General features: G+C 43.6%; 1 protein-coding gene across 10 annotated transcripts in view; it reads right to left on the bottom strand.

Moving 5' to 3' along the window:
* Positions 1-22,552, bottom strand: part of UTRN (utrophin) — a 678,467-nt gene that overhangs the window by 360,776 nt on the left and 295,139 nt on the right. Inside the window, exon 1 of one of the 10 annotated variants that reach the window (XM_075596599.1) lies at positions 14,040-14,802. The exons of 8 other annotated variants lie outside the window; for them this stretch is intronic. In XM_075596599.1, coding sequence (XP_075452714.1) covers positions 14,040-14,183 — 144 coding nt within the window. In that variant the 5' untranslated portion in view covers positions 14,184-14,802. Of the gene's footprint in view, positions 1-14,039; positions 14,803-22,552 lie in introns of those variants that run through there. One more of the 10 variants, XM_075596600.1, reaches the window with a different exon arrangement.

The following is a 22,552-nucleotide window of genomic DNA, read 5'->3' as shown; positions in this document are numbered from 1 at the left end:
TATTGGTTTGGCCAGCACCGCACATACTGTAGCCATCAAGCTGGCCCTGAGCCTGTAGCAGATATGGAGAGATAGAGAACTATAAAGTTTAGACAGAAAGCAGACGCAGATCGAGAGTAAGTCAGTAGACACGTGAAAAGAAAACAAGAATGCAGGAGGAGGGGTGGAATTAATGACATCATAAAGTATTATATGAAAGATGGAGGGAAAGAGGAGAGGGAGGAGAAGAAGGTGAGAGAGAAGGCGGGCTGATAGAGAGAGAAGGCGGGACAGAGAGAGAGAGAAGGTGGGGGAGAGGGTGTGTGTGTATTATATATATATATATATATATATATATATATATATATATATATATATATATATATATATATAAATCAAAAAATAAATAGATGATACCGTTCTGTGGCTAACGAAATGCTTTTATTTTATATTATAAAATATTTTATTGAAGCTCGGCTAACACGGTACTGATACCTCTACATATATATATATATATATATATATATATATATATATATATATATATAAAGCAACTGTAAATATTACTGTATGTTCATTTGCATGTCTTAGACAGGTCTGCAACCCTGTCTTTCCCCATTGTCACCCAGCATACAGCGCTTCCACTGCAGCAAGGGATTCTGGGAAATGACATGCAAATGAGCACTCAGTGCCACCTTTTGTCTCAAGCTCGTATTACACAAGCCAATCCTCAAGCCACTGCATGCTGTTTTAAACACAGCTTTTAAACAGAGGCTGGGATGAGATGCAAAGCCATTAGACCTACTCACATACATGTTTCAACCTTGATGGGTATCATCAGTGTGAGGCTGGTCTTAATGGCTTGCAGGTTTGAGACTAGACTAGGTAATCACCACTGTCATTAAGGTTATGGTGGGTAAAAAAAGTGACAAAAACCCTCCACAGTAAAGCATAAAGCAACTGTAAATATTACTGTATGTTCATTTGCATGTCTTAGACAGGTCTGCAACCCTGTCTTTCCCCATTGTCACCCAGCATACAGCGCTTCCACTGCAGCAAGGGATTCTGGGAAATGACATGCAAATGAGCACTCAGTGCCACCTTTTGTCTCTCTATATATATATATATATATATATATATATATATATATATATATATATATATATACTGTATAATATATATATATATATACACAGGTATATATATATATATATACAATGTATATTTGTGATATATATATACAGATATATATATACACATACACGTCTGTGTGCAGACAAAACCAGAAAAAAAACAGGCGCACTCCTTCTGTATTAAAGTTTTCACAATTTTATGGGACTGGATATATAGTAAAATGCGCACTCACAAATGAAGCTTGAACTTGAGCATTTATGAGAAAAACCTCAAACCCCAGCACTGCAGTAGGATCCTCGAGGCTTCTGCTGTAATCAGCTGCACATTCTCTCCGCAACCGGATGTGGAGTCCACTAGCCTTGTACCTCCGAAATCAGCCCTCCCGGCTACAGTCACTGCTCCACTATTCCCTCCGTTACGTCCTGTGGCAGGGATCCTTTGACTGCTAGAGCAGGGTTTCCCAAACTTTTTTTTCCGTGACCCGGTTATTTTTTAACTTCTCCTTCGTGACCCACTAAAAATGTTATCGCCTATATTGGCCTATAGGGCCTGCACAGACACACACACAGCCACTGATACACACACACACACACACACAAACACACACACACACAGCCACTGATACACACACACACACACAGCCACTGATACACACACACACACAGCCACTGATACACACACAGACGCAGCCACTGACAGACACGCAGCCACTGACACACGCAGCCACTGACACACACACTGATACATACACACAGCCTCTGATACACACACACACTGATACACACACACACTGATACACACACACACTGATACAGATACACACACACGCGGGTGGGAGGTAGGGTGCCAGGGGCACTTGGGTGGGTGGGAGGGAGGGGGCCAGGGGCACTTTGGGAGGGAGGGGGCCAGGGGCACTTGGGTGAGTGGGTGGGAGGGGGCCAGGGGCACTTGGGTGAGTGGGTGAGTGAGTGGGTGGGTGGGAGGGGGCCAGGGGCATTTTTAGGGAGGGGGCCAGGGGTACTTGGGTGAGTGGGTAGGAGGGAGGGGGCCAGGGGCACTTGGGTCAGGGGGCCAGGGGCACTTGGGTTTGGGAGGGAGGGGGCCAGGGGCACATTGGGTTGGAGGGGGCCAGGGGCACTTGGGTTTGGAGGGAGGGGGCCAGGGGCAGTTGGGTGGGAGGGAGGGGGCCAGGGGCACTTGGGTGGGGGGCCAGGGGCACTTGGGTGGGAGGCAGTGACTGGGTGGGGTGACTTACCTTGCCGCCGGACGCTTTCCCCTGCTGCCCCCGATATCCCCTGCTGCCCGGGATGGGAGGTGGGCTTGGGGGCACGGGAGGTGGGCTCGGGAGGGGGTGCCACGGGAGGTGAGCTCGGGAAGCTGGCCGCGGGGGGGGAGCGGGCCGCATAAGGAGCTTGTACTTCCCTCTCCGTCCCACGTAACGTGCGGCCCGCAGAGGAGCTGGTACTTCCTCCTCCGTCCCACGTTGGGAGCGGGGGGGAGGAAGGGAGCGGGCCCTGCGCAAGCGCGCGGGACCGCGAAGGGAATCACCGCCATTTTTTAAAAATTGAGCAGGGGGGGCGGGAGACACCGCACGGCCAGCCTCGCTGCGACCCGGCAATTTTGGTGTCGTGGCCCGGTGCCGGGTCGCGACCCACCATTTGGGAAACGCTGTGCTAGAGCATATTAGCAGTCAAAGGATCCGTGCCGCAGGTTGCGGAGAGAGTGTGCAACTGATTACAGCAGAAGCCTCGAGGATCCTACTGCAGTGCTGGGGTTTGAGATTTTTCTCATAAATGTTCAAGTTGCGTTAGTGAGTCCGCATTTTTCTATATATCCAGTCCCATAAAATTGTGAAAACTTTAATACACTAGGAGTGTGCCTGTTTTTTTTTCTTGTTTTGTCGACAGATATCTATGAGGGATTGGTGATCCCTGTATTCGGGCTGCAAAGACTCCGGAGGATTGTGTTTAGGGACTGGTTTCTATCACTGTATTTCATAATTTTTTTGTGTGTTCTATTTTCACATTTTTTGCTAGTTTTGATTGTTTAATTGTTGATTATTTTATATGGTGATTTTACATTAAGTGTGTTATAATTAGCACTTCACTCCATTATTAGACACTTTTTGTCTGCGACATATTGTTATTAGTCACTGTCACATCTAGCACACATGGTCTGCCAGAATCACAGCTATATCTCAGTTTGTATTTACTAGTAGGGGATTTTAGTAGGCGTAAATTCCCTTTGTCTTTTTTGTTGTTGAGATATATATATATATATATGTATGTATGTATATATGTATATATGTGTGTGTGTCTATATATATATATAGATATATACAGTGGTTGACAAATCACCAAAAAATCTACTCGCCACACAAAAAAATCTACTCGCCACCTAGTACCAAACGTGTGCACACACACACACACACAATGATAATATCAATTGTGAGCACATTCACGTCTTAAGACGGTCGGCAATTCTACTTTTCACCATTATCGCCCAGCACACAGTGCTTCCACTGCAGCAAGGGATTCTGGGAAATGACATACAAATGAGCACACAGCGTCAACTTTTGCTTCAAATCTATTTTGACATGGACCCTTATAAACTTATTCTCGCTGCATTACACAGCTTTTCAGCACAGCCTGTGTTAAGATGCATAGCCAATAAACCTACTGACTGACAACTCTTTTGACCTTTTGGGTCTCATCAGTGTGAGGCTGGTTACACTGGCTTTGCAATGTGAACCTCATTAGCATGTCATTTCCCAGAATCACCTGCCGCAGTGGAAGCACTGTATGCTAGGTGATAATGGTTGAAAGGCAGGGTTGCAGAGCTGTCTTAGACATGTGAATATGTTCACAATTAATATTTTCATTTGCTATATGGTGGAGGGGTTTTTGGCACCTTTTTCACCCACCATAACTTATTGTGTGTGCTGGATCTCATGTTCAATAACACACACAAACACACACGAACGGAAAAAACCTCCACTGTAAAGTGTGTGCTCATTTGCATGTCATTTCCCAGAATCCCTTGCTGAGTGGAAGCACTGTATGCTAGGTGATAATGGCGAAAAGCAGAGTTGCAGACCTGTCTAAGACATGTGAATGTGCTCATAAGTGATATTTTTAATTGATCGAGATATATATATATATATATATATATATATATATATATATATATATATATTACATATATATATGTAGCCAGGTCTCCACAGCCTGTCAGCACCCCCCTCACCTAGCTGCCGATCGTGGGTGCCGCCGAGGCCAACGGCGGCTCCGCCCGGCGATCGCAGAGGTGAGGGCGTCAGGTCCCGGCTCGGGGGTTGCCAGGGACGCGTGCGGCCGGTTGCCAAGACCGCACACGCGTCACAGGGATCCCGGCGCTCTCGGAGCCGGGCGGTGAGGGCGCCGCCATTAGATAGGGACTCGCGCATGCGCAGTGGTCGCGCATGCGCAGGTAGGGTCCTAGAGATAAGTCGCGCGAGCTTGAGGCTAGTCAGGGAAAGGTTGAGGCAGCCCCAGATAGCTTGCGCAGGCGCAAGACAGTGGAGGAAAAGCCCGCGAAGCCCTAGCCTACCAGGGAAGGCTTTAGGTAGGGACTACGAGTCCCAGGAGCCTCTGCGCGCACCACGTGATGCCAGGGAGCCATTAGATAGAGACTCGCGCATGCGCAGTGATCGCGCATGCGCAGGTAGGGTCCTAGAGATAAGTCGCGCGAGCTTGAGGCTAGTCAGGGAAAGGTTGAGGCAGCCCCAGATAGCTTGCGCAGGCGCAAGACAGTGGAGGAAAAGCCCGCGAAGCCCTAGCCTACCAGGGAAGGCTCTAGGTAGGGACTACGAGTCCCAGGAGCCTCTGCGCGCACCACGTGATGCCAGGGAGCCAATAGGGCTTAGGATCTCCAGGCAGGCAAAGAGATACAATTTTGCGGGCTTGCAGCACGTTAGTCAGTTGGAGCCAGGGAGCTGTGAGGGAAGGAAGGGTGCGGGGAGCGACTGCAGCTCCTGCACCCAGATAGGTACCCACACCCCAGGTAGGCCCCAACTCCCCACCATATTAGTGGGTAATTGATCAGGGACGGCCCAAGATAGGGACGCGGCCCTTAGTGTTAGTGTGCTGTTTTGTCAGGGTCACGGCTGTCAGTGCCGTGGGGTCTGACAGGCAGGCGCAGTGTTACTGCAGTACGTTAGCTGCAGGTAGCGAGTAGGTTGTAGCAAGTTACTGCAAGTGCTGCGGGTGTTAGTAGTTAGTTAGAGTCAGGACCGGGAAGTGCTAGGGGGACGGGATAGGCCATTAACCCCTTAGGTCCCAGGTAGGTTCTCATTCCCCAGCTTGTGGTTCTACAGGGACAGGCCCTAGGTTAGGGACCATGTCACATAGTGCTAGGGATAGACAGGGACACAGCGGCTGCTGCGCCCCACGAGAGACGACTTGGGCTCAAGTCGGTACCCAGAGACCAGAGACTATCTCCAGGGCGGGATCGCCCCTGGGGGACCCCAAGCAAGGATTCACCGGACCGGATCAGACGGGATCCCAGAACGACTGATCCATTGCGAAGCTGTTGCTGCTCCGAGCACCGGAGTGCTCGGCAGTACTATACAGATACAAGTGCACCAACGGGCCCTTAGTATAATAGTGACTGCGCAGTCACCCATTTCCTCTCTCTGCAAGAGTGCGGGACATTGGGTGGGGATTCTATGGACACTGGGTGGGATCACCTGGTGTTGGGAAAGCGTCCTGCGCGACGCCGCAGTTAGTGTCTCCTCTAGAGAGGGACACCGGTTATTGTGGTATTGATGTTACATGTTTGCGTTGCATGTTAGTAAAAGACATTGGTTATTATACATACAGTGTATGTGATTATTGTATTTGTCCTGCGAGGAACTACTCCCCCGCTGGTGGGAGCCATCGCAGGTGGAGGCGCTGCACCGAGTAAGTGGTTACTCATAGTATCATAATTACCCCAGGTTCCCCTTGGTGGAAGCTCAGCCCTCCTGTGAGCCAACAGGTAACGCACCACACGCTGGTAACACTGTACGTTCTCCGCACCCACACTATAATCTGCGATTGGGTGGGGGAATACCCGTTACATATATATTACACATATAAAAACATACACACTAGATGTGTTCATGCAGAAAATGTATATCAATCTACATGCTATGTATTCATTATTTACACCTACATTTAGGCACAGCATCCATGAACACTTTATATTAAGCAAAACACACTGAAACGTTGTTCTTTTCTGGCTACATCATTAGCTAAAGGTTAAAGATCAACCCAGGCACGCAAGCCCCAAATGGCGCAGCGTGCATCACTTGTGAGAAGAAATAAGAAAATGAATTAATAACAAACAATTAATGGATTCTGCATCACTGACCCTGGATATGGCTCTGCTACTGTATATGTTACATTTTAGCACACAACTTCCCACCCTTTGTGTTGAATGATGGTGAAATGTAGGAGCTATGTCAGTATGGAACTAAAAGGTGCCACTTTGGCCAAGCAGTTGGGCAAAATTAAATCTGAAATAATATATTTGGGATATTATTCATAATAATACTTGTGACACTGTCAGTCATCAATGATACATAGCAGTACATTGAGATTCAGAACTGAACTTTGACATTACCCGTCTGGTCTCTTCTTCGCTGCTCAACTGCAAAGCAACTGATGAGTTAGGCCAGGTCCCCCCGCATGCTACTGCAGCGCCCGCTGTGGCAGACACTGGGCCCGCTGCGAGGGGGGGGGCGTAGAGCTGCGGCGAGAGTTGCTCCTGCTCTCAATAGAATTGAGAGCAGGACTCGCGATGGAGCGCTAGGCCACTGAGCCAATGAGGGCGAACCTGCCGGGTGACGTCATGGCCGCGCCCCCATCACTCCCCCGCTACCCCCTCCCCCCCGGTCTCTCTTCCTGCAGCTCACTGAAGACCATCCTCGCGGGTGCTTGCAGCGGAGGCACTGGGGCCTCAGCCTTATGAAGAAAATTGAAGGCAATGTTTAAGTTATTACAGAGAGAGTCTATGGCTAGTACAGTATTTCCTCTCACAGAGGAAAGTAGGTATTCTCACTTTCACTGTCTGGCTTTCCATCTCAAGAAAGGGCAGTAAGCCAACTAGACTGGAATAAAAGTTTCTCCTGCTTCTGTCAGCCATAGTGATCTATCCCAGATAGCAGGAATTGTCAGGTGAACCTTGTCTCACTTAGAAAGGTTTAACGGTGCAGTTCCCACTGTATATTTATTATATATGTGTTGCACCTGTTACCCCCTCCCACGGGACATCTGGCCACTACGTGGGTGTTTCTCTTGTGCTGTGAGCTCGCTTGGGTGTTACAGAAGGCCTGGGGGCTCCACTGGTGTTGTGTGGGAGCAGCAACAGGGCAGGCTTTTCCTCCTAGGGTGCAGTGCCTCCATCTCATGAGGATCCTGACAGGCAGGATGGTCCCCACAGGCAACTCTCTCTCCTCCAAAGACTACACATCTGCGTTGGTATAACAGAGTCTTTATTCAGTGTACAGCATGGCATCCTCCATTTTCCCTGGAGCAGATACCCAGGGCTTGAGGCCCCAAGCATCCCTCCTATACTCCCCTCACCCCCTGATGGGATGAGGGGAACACTCCCACTTCTCTGAGGGAGGGAAGACACACACTAATCACACCACAATCAATTTGGTTGAGTGTCAGATTTTATACGCGGGGGGGGAAGGTCTTGTAACCCCGCCCCATAACAGGGCAGGTCCAGATACTGACAGGCATCACACCATATACATGTAATCCAGTCAGTATCCTCCCCAGGTATTACACTTAAACTGTCGGTTTAGGCCTGCCCCTGGATATGGCAACTGCAGGCTAGGCCCTGCGCAGGTGTTTAACCCCAACACTGCCTGTTCCTATCAGTGTTGGGGTTAAACACCTGCGCAGGGCCTAGTGTTGAGGCCAGTGGAAGGCAAGGGGCACTAGGCTACATATGTTTTAAAGATTTTCCTCCACAGTACGCAACAGGTTGTCCTTTTCACATCTAAGTTTTTTTCCCACTGCTCGCTGATTTTAAAAAACACAGCTAAGCTGTACCCACGGACATCACACGACTTCAATAACTAAACCTCAAACAGCCTCATCAGAGAAACTCTGGACAAGTCTCTGAACTCCGCATGGAAACAGCCATGTGACCACTCTACCGCATGCTTTGGACCCTTGCAAAATAATAATAATTTGCTTTAAAATTGAAAAATTATGGTTTTTAGAGAGTCAATTGAGTCGTTCTTTCAGAAATAAGGGCTCATTACACCTTCAGAAAACCAACACGAACTCAAAACTTGCTGAAGTACTTAAGCTTTCAAATGGTAATGTCAATATTGATTTATTTATTTTTCCCTTTTACTCAATTTCTTAACTAGGACCTTACTATTTCCCTGCAGGGTTACTCTGTGACGGAGAGACAGCTAGGATATTGCAATCCATCTTGTCCACGCAAAATATTGAAAGCGTAAAGAAAAATGACAAGTCATGTTCGCAGACAGTAAAACTCTGTCACTCATTTGCAGTCGCTTGCATACTTTTAACACAAGTACAGTACGTGCAAATACAGGTCTTCAAAGAGCTGAGCTGAAAATGCAAGAGAATTAGAGCAATGATCTATGGTTAGTAATCCTTGTTCTATTATCTCTTCAAAGCAGACACTTCCATCATACAGAGACTCTGCCACTGCCTTACAGTGACACCTGCTGGAACTCGGAGACACTCCATAGATGCGGTTCCACTGACACATCCCAGGCTGTGCTCAAAAAACAGTGTAAGACGCCAGGCATAAGCTTATAGGTGTTATGTTAAATTGGACAAGAAGAAGAAAGTGATACGTGAATGCTCCATGTCAGCGGTGCGCAAACTGGGGTGCGCGCAAGATTGTTCAGGGGGGGCTGCGGTTGCAGAGGTCCCGCGCTCTTCCCCCAAGTCATTTAAATTGTTGCCGGGGGATCGCGTGAGGCCTCTGCAACTTCACTTACCTTCTCTTCGGCGACGCATCGCCATGGCAACTCGGCGCCAAATTACACCGCACAGTCACGTCATTTGACGCCGGAGAGCAGGTAAGGGAGGGGGGGCGCGAGCAGAAAGGGAAGCAGGCAGAGGGCGCATTATGGAAAGATTGTGCACCCCTGCTCTATGTGCCTGTCATTACCCAGAATCCCTGGCTGCAGTGGAAGCCTTGTATGCTATGAGATCATGGGGAATGTCAGATTTGTGGACCTGGGTAAGACAATGTGAACGTGCTCACAAGTGATATTTTTTTTTATTGACAACCCAAAGCAATTTCCAATTCACAGCTTGCCTGTAATTCCTCCTTTTTTCGTTCACTTGAAAATCTTCCAGTAGTGTTTTATTTATTTTGGGAGGGGGAAGAGTGTAATATTGATGTGAAATAATAGTTGTGCCTAATAATAATGATAATAATGTGACTGTTATTGTGAATTTTCTAAATAGTGCTTTAAGACCCAGTTCTTATTTACTATAACATTATTGTTTCTTTGCTACAGGTTTACACAAACTATTCATATAAACCTTTCATATATTGGAGTTAAAGTTGGGCTGTTCTATTTAATACTTATTGAGAAGTAAACCTAGTTTTTGATTGGATCAAATACAGTTATTGCACACAAATATATACTGTATTTGAACCAGGGATACCATGAATCTGCATCTGATCTCGGACGCGCTATTAAAGAGGGTTGGGGTTCCTCAGAATTTCACATAGGGTTCCTTAACCAAAAACAGGTTGGAAACCACTGGTATACACATACAAAAAATGTCAAGAGCAAATGTGTTATAATATGGTGTTGCTTGTACGATCAACCTACAAAACAAAGTGGTCAATTTAAGCTCCAGAATTGTTAGCAAATCGTTAACTCATTCTCTGCAATAAGAGGTGACGATTCTTGGCCGTACAAGAAAGATTTTGGAGTTTAGACAAAAGATCCCAAAGTCTTACGTCTGGTCCCTAAAATGTCAAAGTAACGGTTTGTCGTCTGCTCATCAGGCACAAAGTGCATGATTTTGCAACAAAAGTGGAATCTTCTGGTTAAGGCAAATAAGAAAATATGCGGCATAAAAGCCAATACACTTTAATACAAAATGTTACTTCTCAAAAAGAGCTTGTCCAAAAACTAAAACCTTACACTATTTCTACATTATGATGCAGATAAGTGACAAAGATATTGATTCATAACAATACTATATAATAATCCAAATGAAACAAAATTCCACTTAATAAAATTTGTACTTAAAAAAGTAATCCACGTGTTACATTATTTTTTTTTATACACGGGATTCAAGCAGGGGGTCTCCGGAGCTGAACCCCATTCATTTCAGGTCCGGTTAATCCTTGCTTCCGTAGATACCTACCTCTGTAAAGGGGGTGCCGGTAGCCTCCCTAGCTGCATACCAGGGTTCACATAATGGCTGCTTTTCAAAGCTCCCGTGTCCTGTCGGCCAATAGGAAGCTGTGAGATCATCCGGTGTGGCTTCACGTTGGCCCACGTGACGCTGGAGCTTTGAGAAGCAGAGAGATACCTCCTTTTGGAGGATAGAATCCCTGGAAGCATGGGGTCCCCAAAAATGAAATTAATGGGGTTCAGCTCTGGAGACCCCCTGCTTCAATCCTGAGATATATATATATATATATTATATATAATATATTATATATATATATCCCTACTCACAGAGTAGCTCTGGCCTGCTTATTTTATCCATTCAAAATATATCTATGGGAAAGGATTCTGCACAAATCAATGTACTGTATAAAAAGGCTTAAATTCAGTTTGCTTGATAAAGGTTCTCGGTGTGGATGTAAGAATGGGAATGTCCTTGTGATAGTGCCCTAATCAGCACTGTCACACTTTAATGAGCATTGCGTGCTTTCCAAAGTTACATTTCTACAGTACTTCCTTTTTAAATGAAGTAGGATGTTTAAAAGCACCTCCATCTTTATGTATGTGTATCATTAATACAAAATAACGTTTTCAAAAACTGCATCCAATGAGCTCCCCTTCTCTTTATAAAACTGTTTTTTTCTGCATACAAATACAATAGTTACATACAGTAGTTACATAGTAGATGAGGTTGGAAAAAAAGACACAGAATGTCCATCGAGTTTAACCTATGTTAGATTTAGACGGCCAATACTTATCCTACATTTGTATTTACAGTATATTGATCCAGAGAAAGGGGTAAAGAAAGGAGTAACATCATCTAATGTCGTCTTGTAAGGGAAAAAATCAATTCCTTCTGACTCCAATAATGGCAATCAGATTTGTCACTGGAGCAACATCCTTCCCATGTTTACTTATTTCGTATATCCCTGTATACCTATCCTTTGTAAAAAAGATGACTAGCCTTTTCTTGAATAGATCTAGTGTATCTGCCATCACATTCTGCAATGGTTATAAAGTCCACATTTTAATTGCCCTTACTGTAATATACTTTTTAATGACACTACAACTAGTAAGTTAGAAATACGAAGTGATATCCATCATCCAACAAATTCACAAGTGATCTGACAACAAAGGAAAGAGCTCTTCGAATCTCATGTGTACTATTCAGCCATATGTTACAGGTCAGAATCACAGAACGTTTATAAGGAGCCGTCAATGATTGTGACGCTTTCATAAAGGCAAGTATGATGCTATCTGCAGAAATAATTACTATCATTACCCAGATCCAATGGTCCAAAAATTCCTCTACTTATACCGAGACCAAAGCCAAAATATTTTGAAGCCCCATCACTTGCCTGTCCTTATAGGTTTTCTAAATCCCAATAAAATGTTAAAGAAAAACATTAATGTCTAGAGCAGGGGTGCTCCAACTCCGTCCTCAAGGGCCACCAAGAGGTCTTATGGATAACCCTGCTTCAGCACAGCTGGGTCAGTCACAATCACTGAGCCACTCATTGAGCCATGAGCTGTAGCAGGGATATTCTTAAAACCTGACCTGTTGGTGGCCCATAAGGACGGAGTTTGTCACCACTGCTGTAGAATGACTTCCAGCTGGTTACTTTAGGTGAGACTGTGACACCACGCAAATAAACATGACAGACCTGGAAAGCAGAATAATTCCTGGATCTAGAAACACCAGCTCAAGTGCTGTATTATTGCACCGTGCAGGAGGAGGAGAATATTCCTGCTGAATAAGAAATGTTGCTTTACTGTATACTGTATATAAGGAGTAAATGCACAGATGTGTTATGCTCCTAACCCCATGCACTGCCAAAGGGACGTGCAAAGCATCGCAAGTAAATATATCACTTTTTGGTTCTCCATAAGAAAAAGTTTCACATTGATCTATGCATTGTGAGAGGGGGGGGGGGGGGGCAGGCAAGTTTCTAAATTCAGAACTCAATTCTGCAAGCAGTAATAATTATAAAAACAACCACACCAAGATCTGGAAATGGGATATTATAGGTTAATCGCATTCTGAATTTTGCAGCACAAATAACAAAAAACTTTTCAATTGTCCCTAAATACGCGGTTGCACACACACGTACAGTGTCATATGTCTGTGTTAACACACAGATACATTATTAGCTGGTTGCTCGGAGTGTATCTGGCTTTCTCTCTCTCTGAAAACCCAAGGACACAAACACAGCATCACTATTAATTCAAATCCAAAGTACAATTCTAATTTTCATTCAGTGTTAACCATGCAAACAGTCTTCAAGTTCGTTTAGACTACAAGGCAATACAGAGATAATATGAGCAGAACTAAAAGTAAAACAGAATACCTGCTTCATTAATCTTACATGCTAATAATCACATGTTGTTAACCACGTTGACAGTTAATGGGGAGGTTTTCATGATTCCGGGTGCAACTGCATGATAATAAAACAAATTAAAAGCATTTATAAAATGGTACACTGTCGTTACCAAGTTGCCCTGATTCCTAAAATTAACGAGCACCGGTCAATTTGCAAATTTAAACCATAGACTGGCAGTGGTGGTGATAACTGCATGGCCAAATGCTGCGAAACCCCAAACACTACAACACTGACAGCACATTTGTGTTATTGTGTAGTCACATTATCAGTCATTGTATCCTTCCCTTATTTATTTAGTCTGCTTTATTGTAAAAACAAAAATGTGCAGAAATTGCGCACCCCAATTTGTAGACAAGGTTAAAAAAAAAAAAGTTTGTACTTTAGCACTAACTGTGAACTCTCCCAGGTGGAAATTTCCTTACAGTATTGATTCTCAACTACAGTCCTAACCCACTCCCCCCACACCAATAGGTCAAGTTTTCAGCATATCCCAGCTTCAGCACAGGTAGTTCAATCTGAAGACTGAGCCTCTGATTGGGCCACCTGTGCTAAAGCAGACTCTGATTGAGCCACCTTTGCTGAAGCAGAGTCTGAGCCACCTGCGCTGAAGCTGAGATATCCTTAAAACTGACCTGTTGGTGGGTGTTGAGGACTGGAGTTGAGCACCTGTGCCTTACAGTGTTTGCCTGTACATATGATGCCTTTCACCCTGTATTGCACCTCTACTTACTTGTACTGCCGTCTGTGTGTACTGTATGTTTATTTTGCAAAGTGCTGCGTGAGACAAAACTGCATAAATTACATTCAGAGAGAAATCAAAAGTTGATTGTTTGCTATAAAAAATATGAAATGCTAGGATACATATGCTGTAGATCATCTATGCACTGTCCACATTAACTGTAGTAGATTGGGACACTTTGTTTGATATTTGGGAACTTAACCCTCTGACGACAAATGGGTTAAACAAGAATTTATGATCTTACACCAAAGCTATGAAAACTTTTCAAGAAACTTCACAAATTCTTTTTTTCGCTCCATTAAACTGGCAGCAACCCCCCCCCCCCCCCCAATCGCAAAAGGGGTTCTTGGCAACATAGAAGCGCCTAACTCACCTTACACAGCTTCTGGTAACGTGGTGATGACACCGCCATCCTCTGCAAACGATGCAACAAGACCACAACTTTCTGCAGAGATGTTCTCACCACAGCCATCATTTTAAGTTTGCCACACTCCTGGAGGCACCTCCGAATTTGCATTATAAATGAAAAGCGGCAATCATTCCCTCGTGGTCACTGGACAACCATTTGCCAGCTGTCTGAGCATGCTCGTTTCCACACACACGCACACACAAAAGAAGAGCCTTTAAAGAGACCAAAGCCCACACTGCTTTCAAAGGCAGAGGAGGGTGGCATCTCCTAAGTTTGAATGCCTGACATGAAATCCTTACAACCAAGGCTCCAGTAAGACTCCCAGATTCCGTGCATTGCCAGAGCAGCAGCCTGCTGCAGCCAAACGCCTGCTGCTCCTTGTGGAAACCCCACTCAATACAGGGAGACTTGAAGAACGGAAATATTAAAACCTTATAGACTTTGTGGAGTCCATGGCGAAGAGAGGGTGGATATAACCCTATAGTTCCTTCCTCAAAGCCGAGTTCTATTGTTGGACGGAATGAGGGAGAGAGCGATGTGTGCACCCTGCTTGTGAAGGATGTGCTTGCTCTCTCAGCTTGTCTCTGACTGAATGTACCTCCACGACAGTGAAGAACAGACTGGTATAAATCTTCAGAGGAGAACGGAGGGATAGCTGCTCTAATTCCATCAGCCTCATGCTAAATGAGAACGGATCGCACACGCAGGGGAGACGATGGATGATATACATTGCAAAAACAATTAGGCAGGATGTGTACGAATAATACAAATACAGTATTACAGCAATACAATGTCTATATTTGGCTTTCCTATTCATTAATATAGCATTTCTAAAGCACTTTGTCCTACCCACTTTGAGGCGTTTAAAGAGCTCACTTTAATTATTCTAAAAAATAAATAAAAAAAAGGTAAAATGACTGAATTCTAAAAGCAATTATAGAATAAACAAATGTATAGTTTTAAAGCAAAACAATCAATCAATTGACTTAATTTGATTATGCCCATACAATAGAGATCCATATAAAGAAACATTTCTTTTTTTTTTTCTAATCTTCAAATTAATGTGATCTAAGCCACAGTGCTGGAGTTTGCTTTCTACCAGACAAGGCTAAACTGGTGCTCGATCCTTCAATTTGAAGAGAAATACGGTGGTAAAAGTGGTTATTTGCTGGGACTGGTACCGGTGTCTGTGTGTTCCTGTGAATGGTCTAAGAAAATTTCTTAAAACTCCCTGATCTCAGCAACTTTGGAATCGCTGCAGCCTTCTTATCTCATTTCAGTAAAACAAGTCATCTATTCTCCAACAAAAGCACTTTTAAGTGTAATTGGCACCCTCTCTCTTTTTTTTTTTTAAACATGTATAGGACATCTGGGGTCTCTAGAGCTAAACCACGTTTATTTCAGCTCCAGGGACCCCATACTTCTCGAGATGCTTAGTGGGGAAGGTGCAGCCGGTAGCATCCCCTCCAGGGGAAACAAATTGAAGTTCAAATCTCCTGTGTTATGCAAGCCAATAGGAAGCTGCAACATCATTCGTTGCGACTTCCTGTTGGTCCGCGTGACAAGGGTGGATTAACATACCAGGATGTGACCGTCTGCAACCTCTATGAGAACCAGAGGGACCCCAAACCTGAAATTAACACTGTTCACATCCGGAGACACCCAGCTTCCTACACGTAATAAAAAGGGGGGCCAAGAGAAAGTGCTGCTTTAAAGTAGCAGTATTACTTATTGGCATTCTGTAAAAATGTATGTTTCCGTTTTTATCTGGGTCCACAAAAAATTCAAGCATATCAGCTACTTACTTTGTTTGACAAGTGATGGAGTCATAATGACTATACAATGCAGTGGATAAACCTACAGTTTTGAGCCATTCCCAGACATTAGATAAAGATTGTAAAAACTCCCCAAAGCGTTGATTTACTGTGGAAACGTTCCAGGTTTATAAAATTGTTTACAAATACCTATATCTGTCCACTTTTTTTTGTAAATGCCACTATTCTTAGTTCACTTCTGTCCTAAGATGAACTGCCCATTTAAACGTGAAGCTCATGAGTTTAACTCGAATATAATGTTAACATATTGCCCTGTAAGCATGTCTTGCTCTTACAAGTTTTTGTAATGTTGGAGAACATGATTTGCATCATCGATGGCGTCTAAGGTAACCATGGTAACCAATAGATTGTACTGGGCTCCGGTGAGAGCTTCATTTCAAACGCCCATACACTTAATATTTCAAAAGCGTATATCTACTGAATAAAGCATCAGATTAAAAAATAAATAAAAACAGCTTTGGGAAGTACAATGAGAGAAATTTGCTTTTTAAATGTAACTATAAAATAGATATTGAACATGTTCCATACGAGAACAGGTTTTACATCTCCATGTATTTTCATTTTATTTCAAATCAATCTGTGAGGAAGTCAATGGTTTGGGGTTTAAAATGATGCATATGCTGCTGCCATACAGTACAGTAGTAGAGGTTTTGGCACGCGCGTAACATTTTATACGTTTTGGAAAGCAGCATAGCCATGGGAATTAAATTGCAAAAGGGTAAAATTGAGGGTGAACCATTTCATATAATTGGTTAGGTATTTTATATATATATATATATATATATATATATATATATATATATATATATATATATCCATATCTATATATCTATATATATGTAGTTTGGAAGGAGCTATTGCCTTAAAAGCCTTCTTTATGAATGCAAACGTCTCTTTTTGAAGGCGATGTGTTAAGAGTGAATTACCCAGAAAACAGCGCCATAATGAAGCAGAGCCAAAGAAAAAAGGCAAATGCTCTCAAGTTAATAAGATTGGACAAGAGACAGTTAAGCCATCAGTCCTCGCAGAATTAAGAGACAACAGGGTTATGGGTAACAAAACATGACATCTAGAGTCCAGAGGGATCGAACATGTGAAAATTGCATAAATGCCTGTCAGTTTATGACTGGAGTACTTAGGCTTATATCTAAATAAGCAAATAGCCAAGTAATACATTGAACTGGTTGTGCCGTCTTATAAATGACAGGACAGCAGACTAAAAGCATAGTATTAGATAAGCTTTGTTTTCCTATGTGGCCAATTCAAATTGTTATTATAGTCTCGCAATGGTCTTATTAAAACCTTCAAAGGTTTTGGTTGAATTTTCTATGTGAAGAAATATTATAAGGTAGTTGCTTCTATTTCTGTGGCATCGGAACAGCAGACTCCAAGTAACAGGTGATCTGTACATATCTGTGCATCTGCACCAGTCCAGCGCCTATTTCTCTCGCCTCTGAAAGGTACCCCCATTATTGCTAGTGTAGCGGGTTACCCCATGGCTACTATTCTACCTATATGGTAAACCCTGGTATTAACAGGCTTGCCAGGGTTTCTCAGAGCTTGTTGGGTATCTGTGTGTTTATTAACTGTGTGCAGCTGGTCTCGGCTGCTTTTGGGAGGGTAGTGGCTCCTCCCCCCCAAGGTTTAAGCTTGCCCCTCCCCACTTTCCAAGTTGGCAGGTCAGTTTCATTCTGCCAGGTTACGACAGATCCAATGTGATCATTCTTCCTGTAATTATACAGGTTAATAAGAATTTTAACCCAGGGAGTGTTAGGACCTGCTACGGTCATGCCTTGAAAGTGGCAGCAGGCTTAAGATGCTTTGGCCAAAGGGTTAAACTAAATGACCCTTTTTTCAAGAGAATATATAGGTATTGCACTGTGTATTTTTGTCACATTGGAAGTAGCTTTGGGCATCTTTGTCTGTTTTTTTGCCAGTAGTTGGTATGGGGTTTTCCCCTTCACCTTTGGTACTACACTTGAGTGACAGCAAGGGGTGGTACATCCTGTTGTAGCTGGGACAGCGGGGTGCCTACCATCTTGTTGTACTTAAGGGAAGGACCGCTCTAAATTTGGAGGTTGTTCCTTCCCTCTGAGGAAGGCAGGTCACACGACTCGGAGCCTGAGATAGGGGCCTAGCCATGTGCTCTTCCCTACGGGAAGGAGTGAGTGTGAACCAATACCTCTGTCTCCGCTAGGGAGGTGGGGAAGAGCTAGGACGGCTGCGGGTGCCCTTGGCCTGTAGTGGCGGTCCAGGGACCATCTTCAGTGATAACTGAGCCAAGAGACTGTATCCGGCAGAAGACTGCTGAGTACCTGTTGTGTTACTGCAGACAGTAGTAATAAACCGTTCCTGTTTGCAATATACCTCCGGCCTGGTGTGTGATCTAACTGGGGGGAGAGGTAATCAGTTCTACCGTGGGAGATCATCTCCATTTCCCTGGAGCCTACGGCAGATGGAGGTGCGCACTGCTAAATATTATGTGGGGTATGAACCCCACAAGCCTGTTCCTGTGTCCCAAAGTCTTCTCGGACGACTCTGCCGTCCTGTTGCCAGCAGGTATATGCACCATACACCCTGTATTGGCCCCTCGCTATTGGGGGGGCGGTGGGGGGAGGAACACCGTTACACTAGACTTAAAAAAACAGGTCTAAAAAAAAAACAATCCTCAATATGCTGTCACTTTATTGAAGACATTGAATTGCTGCAGCCTTAAAAAAATGGACTGAAGCCTCTCAGACACATAACATGTGTGGGTCACACCCAACTGCTTCCAATGAACCATTTCATTTCCTCAATTATTATTACATATATATATATTTATTCTTTTTTAAATATATTCAATCTTTCATTATCTTTAATGAAAACATATTACCTATGCCGAAAACGACAAAAAGAGGACAAGCACAGCCTTTTCTTAGTAAAATAGAAAATATGTGTTGCCCCGTTCTCTACCGTATTCTCCCCGTAAAGAGAAGCCGGGTTGCTTGGTGGGGCTGTGCAGACATTGTAGACGTGAGACCACAAACCCATTTCGAGGAGAATCCGGAAGAGAACAGGGTAACACAGGGTGACGCGAACGCCCTAAATCCTGCTCCAAGCTAGCTAACAGCAGGACAGTGAAGGGGTGTGTTCTCCGTACCTGCAAGATCTAAACAGTGATGATTATACTCTGTGGAGCCCAGCTCCTTTGTCTCCGGTCTCCTGGGTGAGCACATTGTTTTTATCCTAGATGTAAGTGAGGATTGGGGGCTATTGTGACTCTTGATACACTATATTTTCTATTTTACTAAGAAAAGGCTGTGCTTGTCCTCTTTTTTTTTTGTCATTTTCTGTATATGTGGGGGTCCTGAAGAGCTGAGGAATCCAGCCTTGGAGGACTAAGCATTTCGTATTATATGGACTTTTGGATCTAGAATTACATACTTGAGTACAGCATAGATTTTATTTGTTTTCATTACCTAAGCTGCCTCACGATTCGTTCTCCCGTGATCGATCAGCAAAGATCCTGCTTCCCCTGGTTAATAGCCGCCTTTCAGTTTCAGAAGCATTACCTCCAGAGTGGCGGCTTTAAGCTTTTTCAGACATAGCTCTGGAGACAGTAAGTCTCGCTACATCTGTAAGTACTGACATTTTCACTTTATCTTTTATTTTTTTTTAAACTGATCTAATGATTAGATCAAATGTTTTTTTTTTTTTTCTAATCTTAAAACAGGCCCCTGACTCACCACTGATGAAATATTAAATATATAGCATGACTGTTTTGAAAATTAATTTGACAAGTTTCCCCTATTTTTAAATTGGTTTAGAATCGCCTACTTGTTAGGTGTAACTTGACCACCCGTTCGGTACCTCGACCATTATTGTTTATTAATAAGGTGTCAACATATTCTAAGTACAGTATGATAGGGGAGAAAAACATTAACACAATATGATAAAATAACACTAAGATAACAAACTTACGCATTAGCAGGTTGTCTAGCACAGGACCTGGGTGCACAGACCCTCTGTACTTCACTCTCTTCCCACTAGACTTGCCTTGGAATGACAGAACTTCCTCATCTTGCCTCATCAATTCAACGCACCAAAACATTTAGCAAGTTGCAAAACTATAGATTTTCTTGGATCAGTATATGAAAACCGGACTGCAAAGTGCTGGCTGTGTGTTTGCTTGTGCTTTGGATGTTGTGGAATCAGACATTGGCCTTTAACAGAAGACCAAAGGCATTGCAAGGCAAGTACACAGTGGTACATGCACATTAACGAAAATCCTCACCCTTTATGTCCCAAAGAAACATTGGCACCCCATTATTTTATTTTCAATAAATTAAATATATCTATTGAGCCCTTAGAGTACTATACCATCTGATTTTTTTTTTCCATTTTTTATTTTATTTGTCTATTTGAGGTAGGCTTCCAATGTTGAGCACCCCAAACTAAGTTTTTGTTTATTTTTATGAGTGTGCATAGATATTACAATATTTTTTGACGTGCACAGTAACGTGCATACAGAAAGTGCATGTACAGCATGTACAGTAGCGCACTACCAGGTTTTCACGTATCTGAGAAACTATATACCATCACATTTTCCTACTAAAGTTGCCCCCCCCCCCCCCCCCACCCTCAATAGACATTGGTTCCTTGACCAAGACGGAGGTTGGTGCACAAATATATACAGATGTAGCAAGACTTGCTGTCCACGGTGATCACGCTGTGGGGGGTCCATACTTCGAGATCAGACCCACCCGTAGCGTTAATCCATCCAGGCCGCGATCGTCACGGAAACATAAACAGTAATTCCTGCATACATCTGTAGCATGCATATTTTCAAATTGTACATGGTCAAATTACACCCCTGACTAGGAGAGACACCCCTAATTTATTCCTTGACTTTAAAAAAAATCCCGAATGAAAAAACAAAACAACAGTAGAAAGCCCTCCTTATTCACGCTGTCAAACTGTTGTTTTACTGCAGTGTGTATTCAATCCCAAACTATCACAAGAATACATGCCATTCATTTTATTTTAAATGGAAGACAACTCGAGTTAGAAATCACCTAGGAAATAGCTTCGCCCCAGAGCGATCAACCAGTTAAAAAATACAGTCAGCTGAGGGAAAGAGCGATGTCTTTTTGTGGCGAATCAGTAAAGTCAAATTAAGGTTTAACTCTGCAATTACTCATGCACCTTACTGCTGCCCACTCCCTCAAATTCCTACCCCAGGCTTGTATTAAGAACTTAGACCTTAAACCCTTTGCTACTAGCGAGTTAAGGAACTTACTATTAAAGGATGGGCAAAAGCAATATTTATTTGTATATACTTACTGTTTTATTCTCAAAAGAGAACTTCTTGAGAAGAAAAAATTATTTAAAAAATAGCAAAGTTCTGTGTTCTAGGTTTCACCCTTCGTCAATGATCAGATCCACAGCTGGCTACTGTTCAACATATTCTCATTCCATGCTTTAAGAATGGTTATATAAACAAATATGCACTAAACGGGCCATTGTCTGATGAGAGAATAAGACCTCAAATCTCCAGCAATATTTGAATTTCCAAGTGAATGCATTTAGGTACCAATTAAGGTGTCTCAAATCAAGTAGTGGTTCAGATCCTGGGCTCACTTGGCCTCCATGTGTTCTCCTGCATGTAGCAGAACAGCGACTAAGGCTGCGCTTATAGTGCCGGTGACGCGACGTTGCGGCAAAACAAATGCATTGCCGCCGTCGCGTGCGCTTATAGTAAGCGCAACACGACGGAGCGACGAATTGGTCGCAAACGCTGGAAGTCATCTCTATTTGATTTTCCAGCGACCGCCACGTCGCCGGCACCATAAGCGTATCCTAAGATAGGACAGAGACAGGGGGGGGGGGTTATTCGCCAACTGCTGATCACACAGAGGTCAATGAAGGTTTGTGTGTTACAGTTCAGTGATCTGAATGAATAAGAAATAATAATTGATGCCTTCTAAGGCCCCCCTCCTCAGTGAAGGTCTTCAGTATGTAGATTACTTTTCCGAGTCTTTATTTTTCGGCTGAGGCATGTCCTATGTTATTATATGTCCCCTTATCCCTGTGTCCATTTTGTATAACGCTGGGTACTTGCTTGGCGTTACATAAATCTACATATGGATATGTCCTCAAACATTAAACTGAAAAAAAGAGGCTTGGATTGCTTTTTTTAATTTAAAAAAGCCAAAAATAAACCTAAAACATCTCTCACTCCCCCATACCCAGGCTGTTAACCCCTTCCCTCTCAGGAGGACAAGAAACACACTGCATAGCAATAAATGGTCAGCCTGATGAAAGGTCCATATGGGACCTGAAACGTTGTCTTTCCTCTGTTCTTGGCTGTCACATTAAATGGAGAATTGCATTATGAACTTATGAGTAGAGCTCTACTTTGTATCTCTGTCGTAGAGGAGACCTGCACTTTGAAGAAATTGTTTGTCCGTGTTGTGTTGGCTGCACACGCAGGATTTTCTTCGCATGAAACGGTTTCCCCCACTCTTTAGCATTATACTAAGGGAAAGACAATAACATGTCCAATGCTTACTTCCTCGCTAAGGTTAGTAGTTTATTCAGGGCATGTGAGATTGTCACATCCACTACACGCCAGGGGTTAATTTACCAATTGCAGTACAT

This window comes from Ascaphus truei, chromosome 4, assembly GCF_040206685.1.
Source record: "Ascaphus truei isolate aAscTru1 chromosome 4, aAscTru1.hap1, whole genome shotgun sequence".
Lineage (NCBI taxonomy): Eukaryota > Metazoa > Chordata > Amphibia > Anura > Ascaphidae > Ascaphus > Ascaphus truei.
Note: the sequence above shows the minus strand (reverse complement) of the source record. Positions and strands in the feature narration are given on the sequence as shown.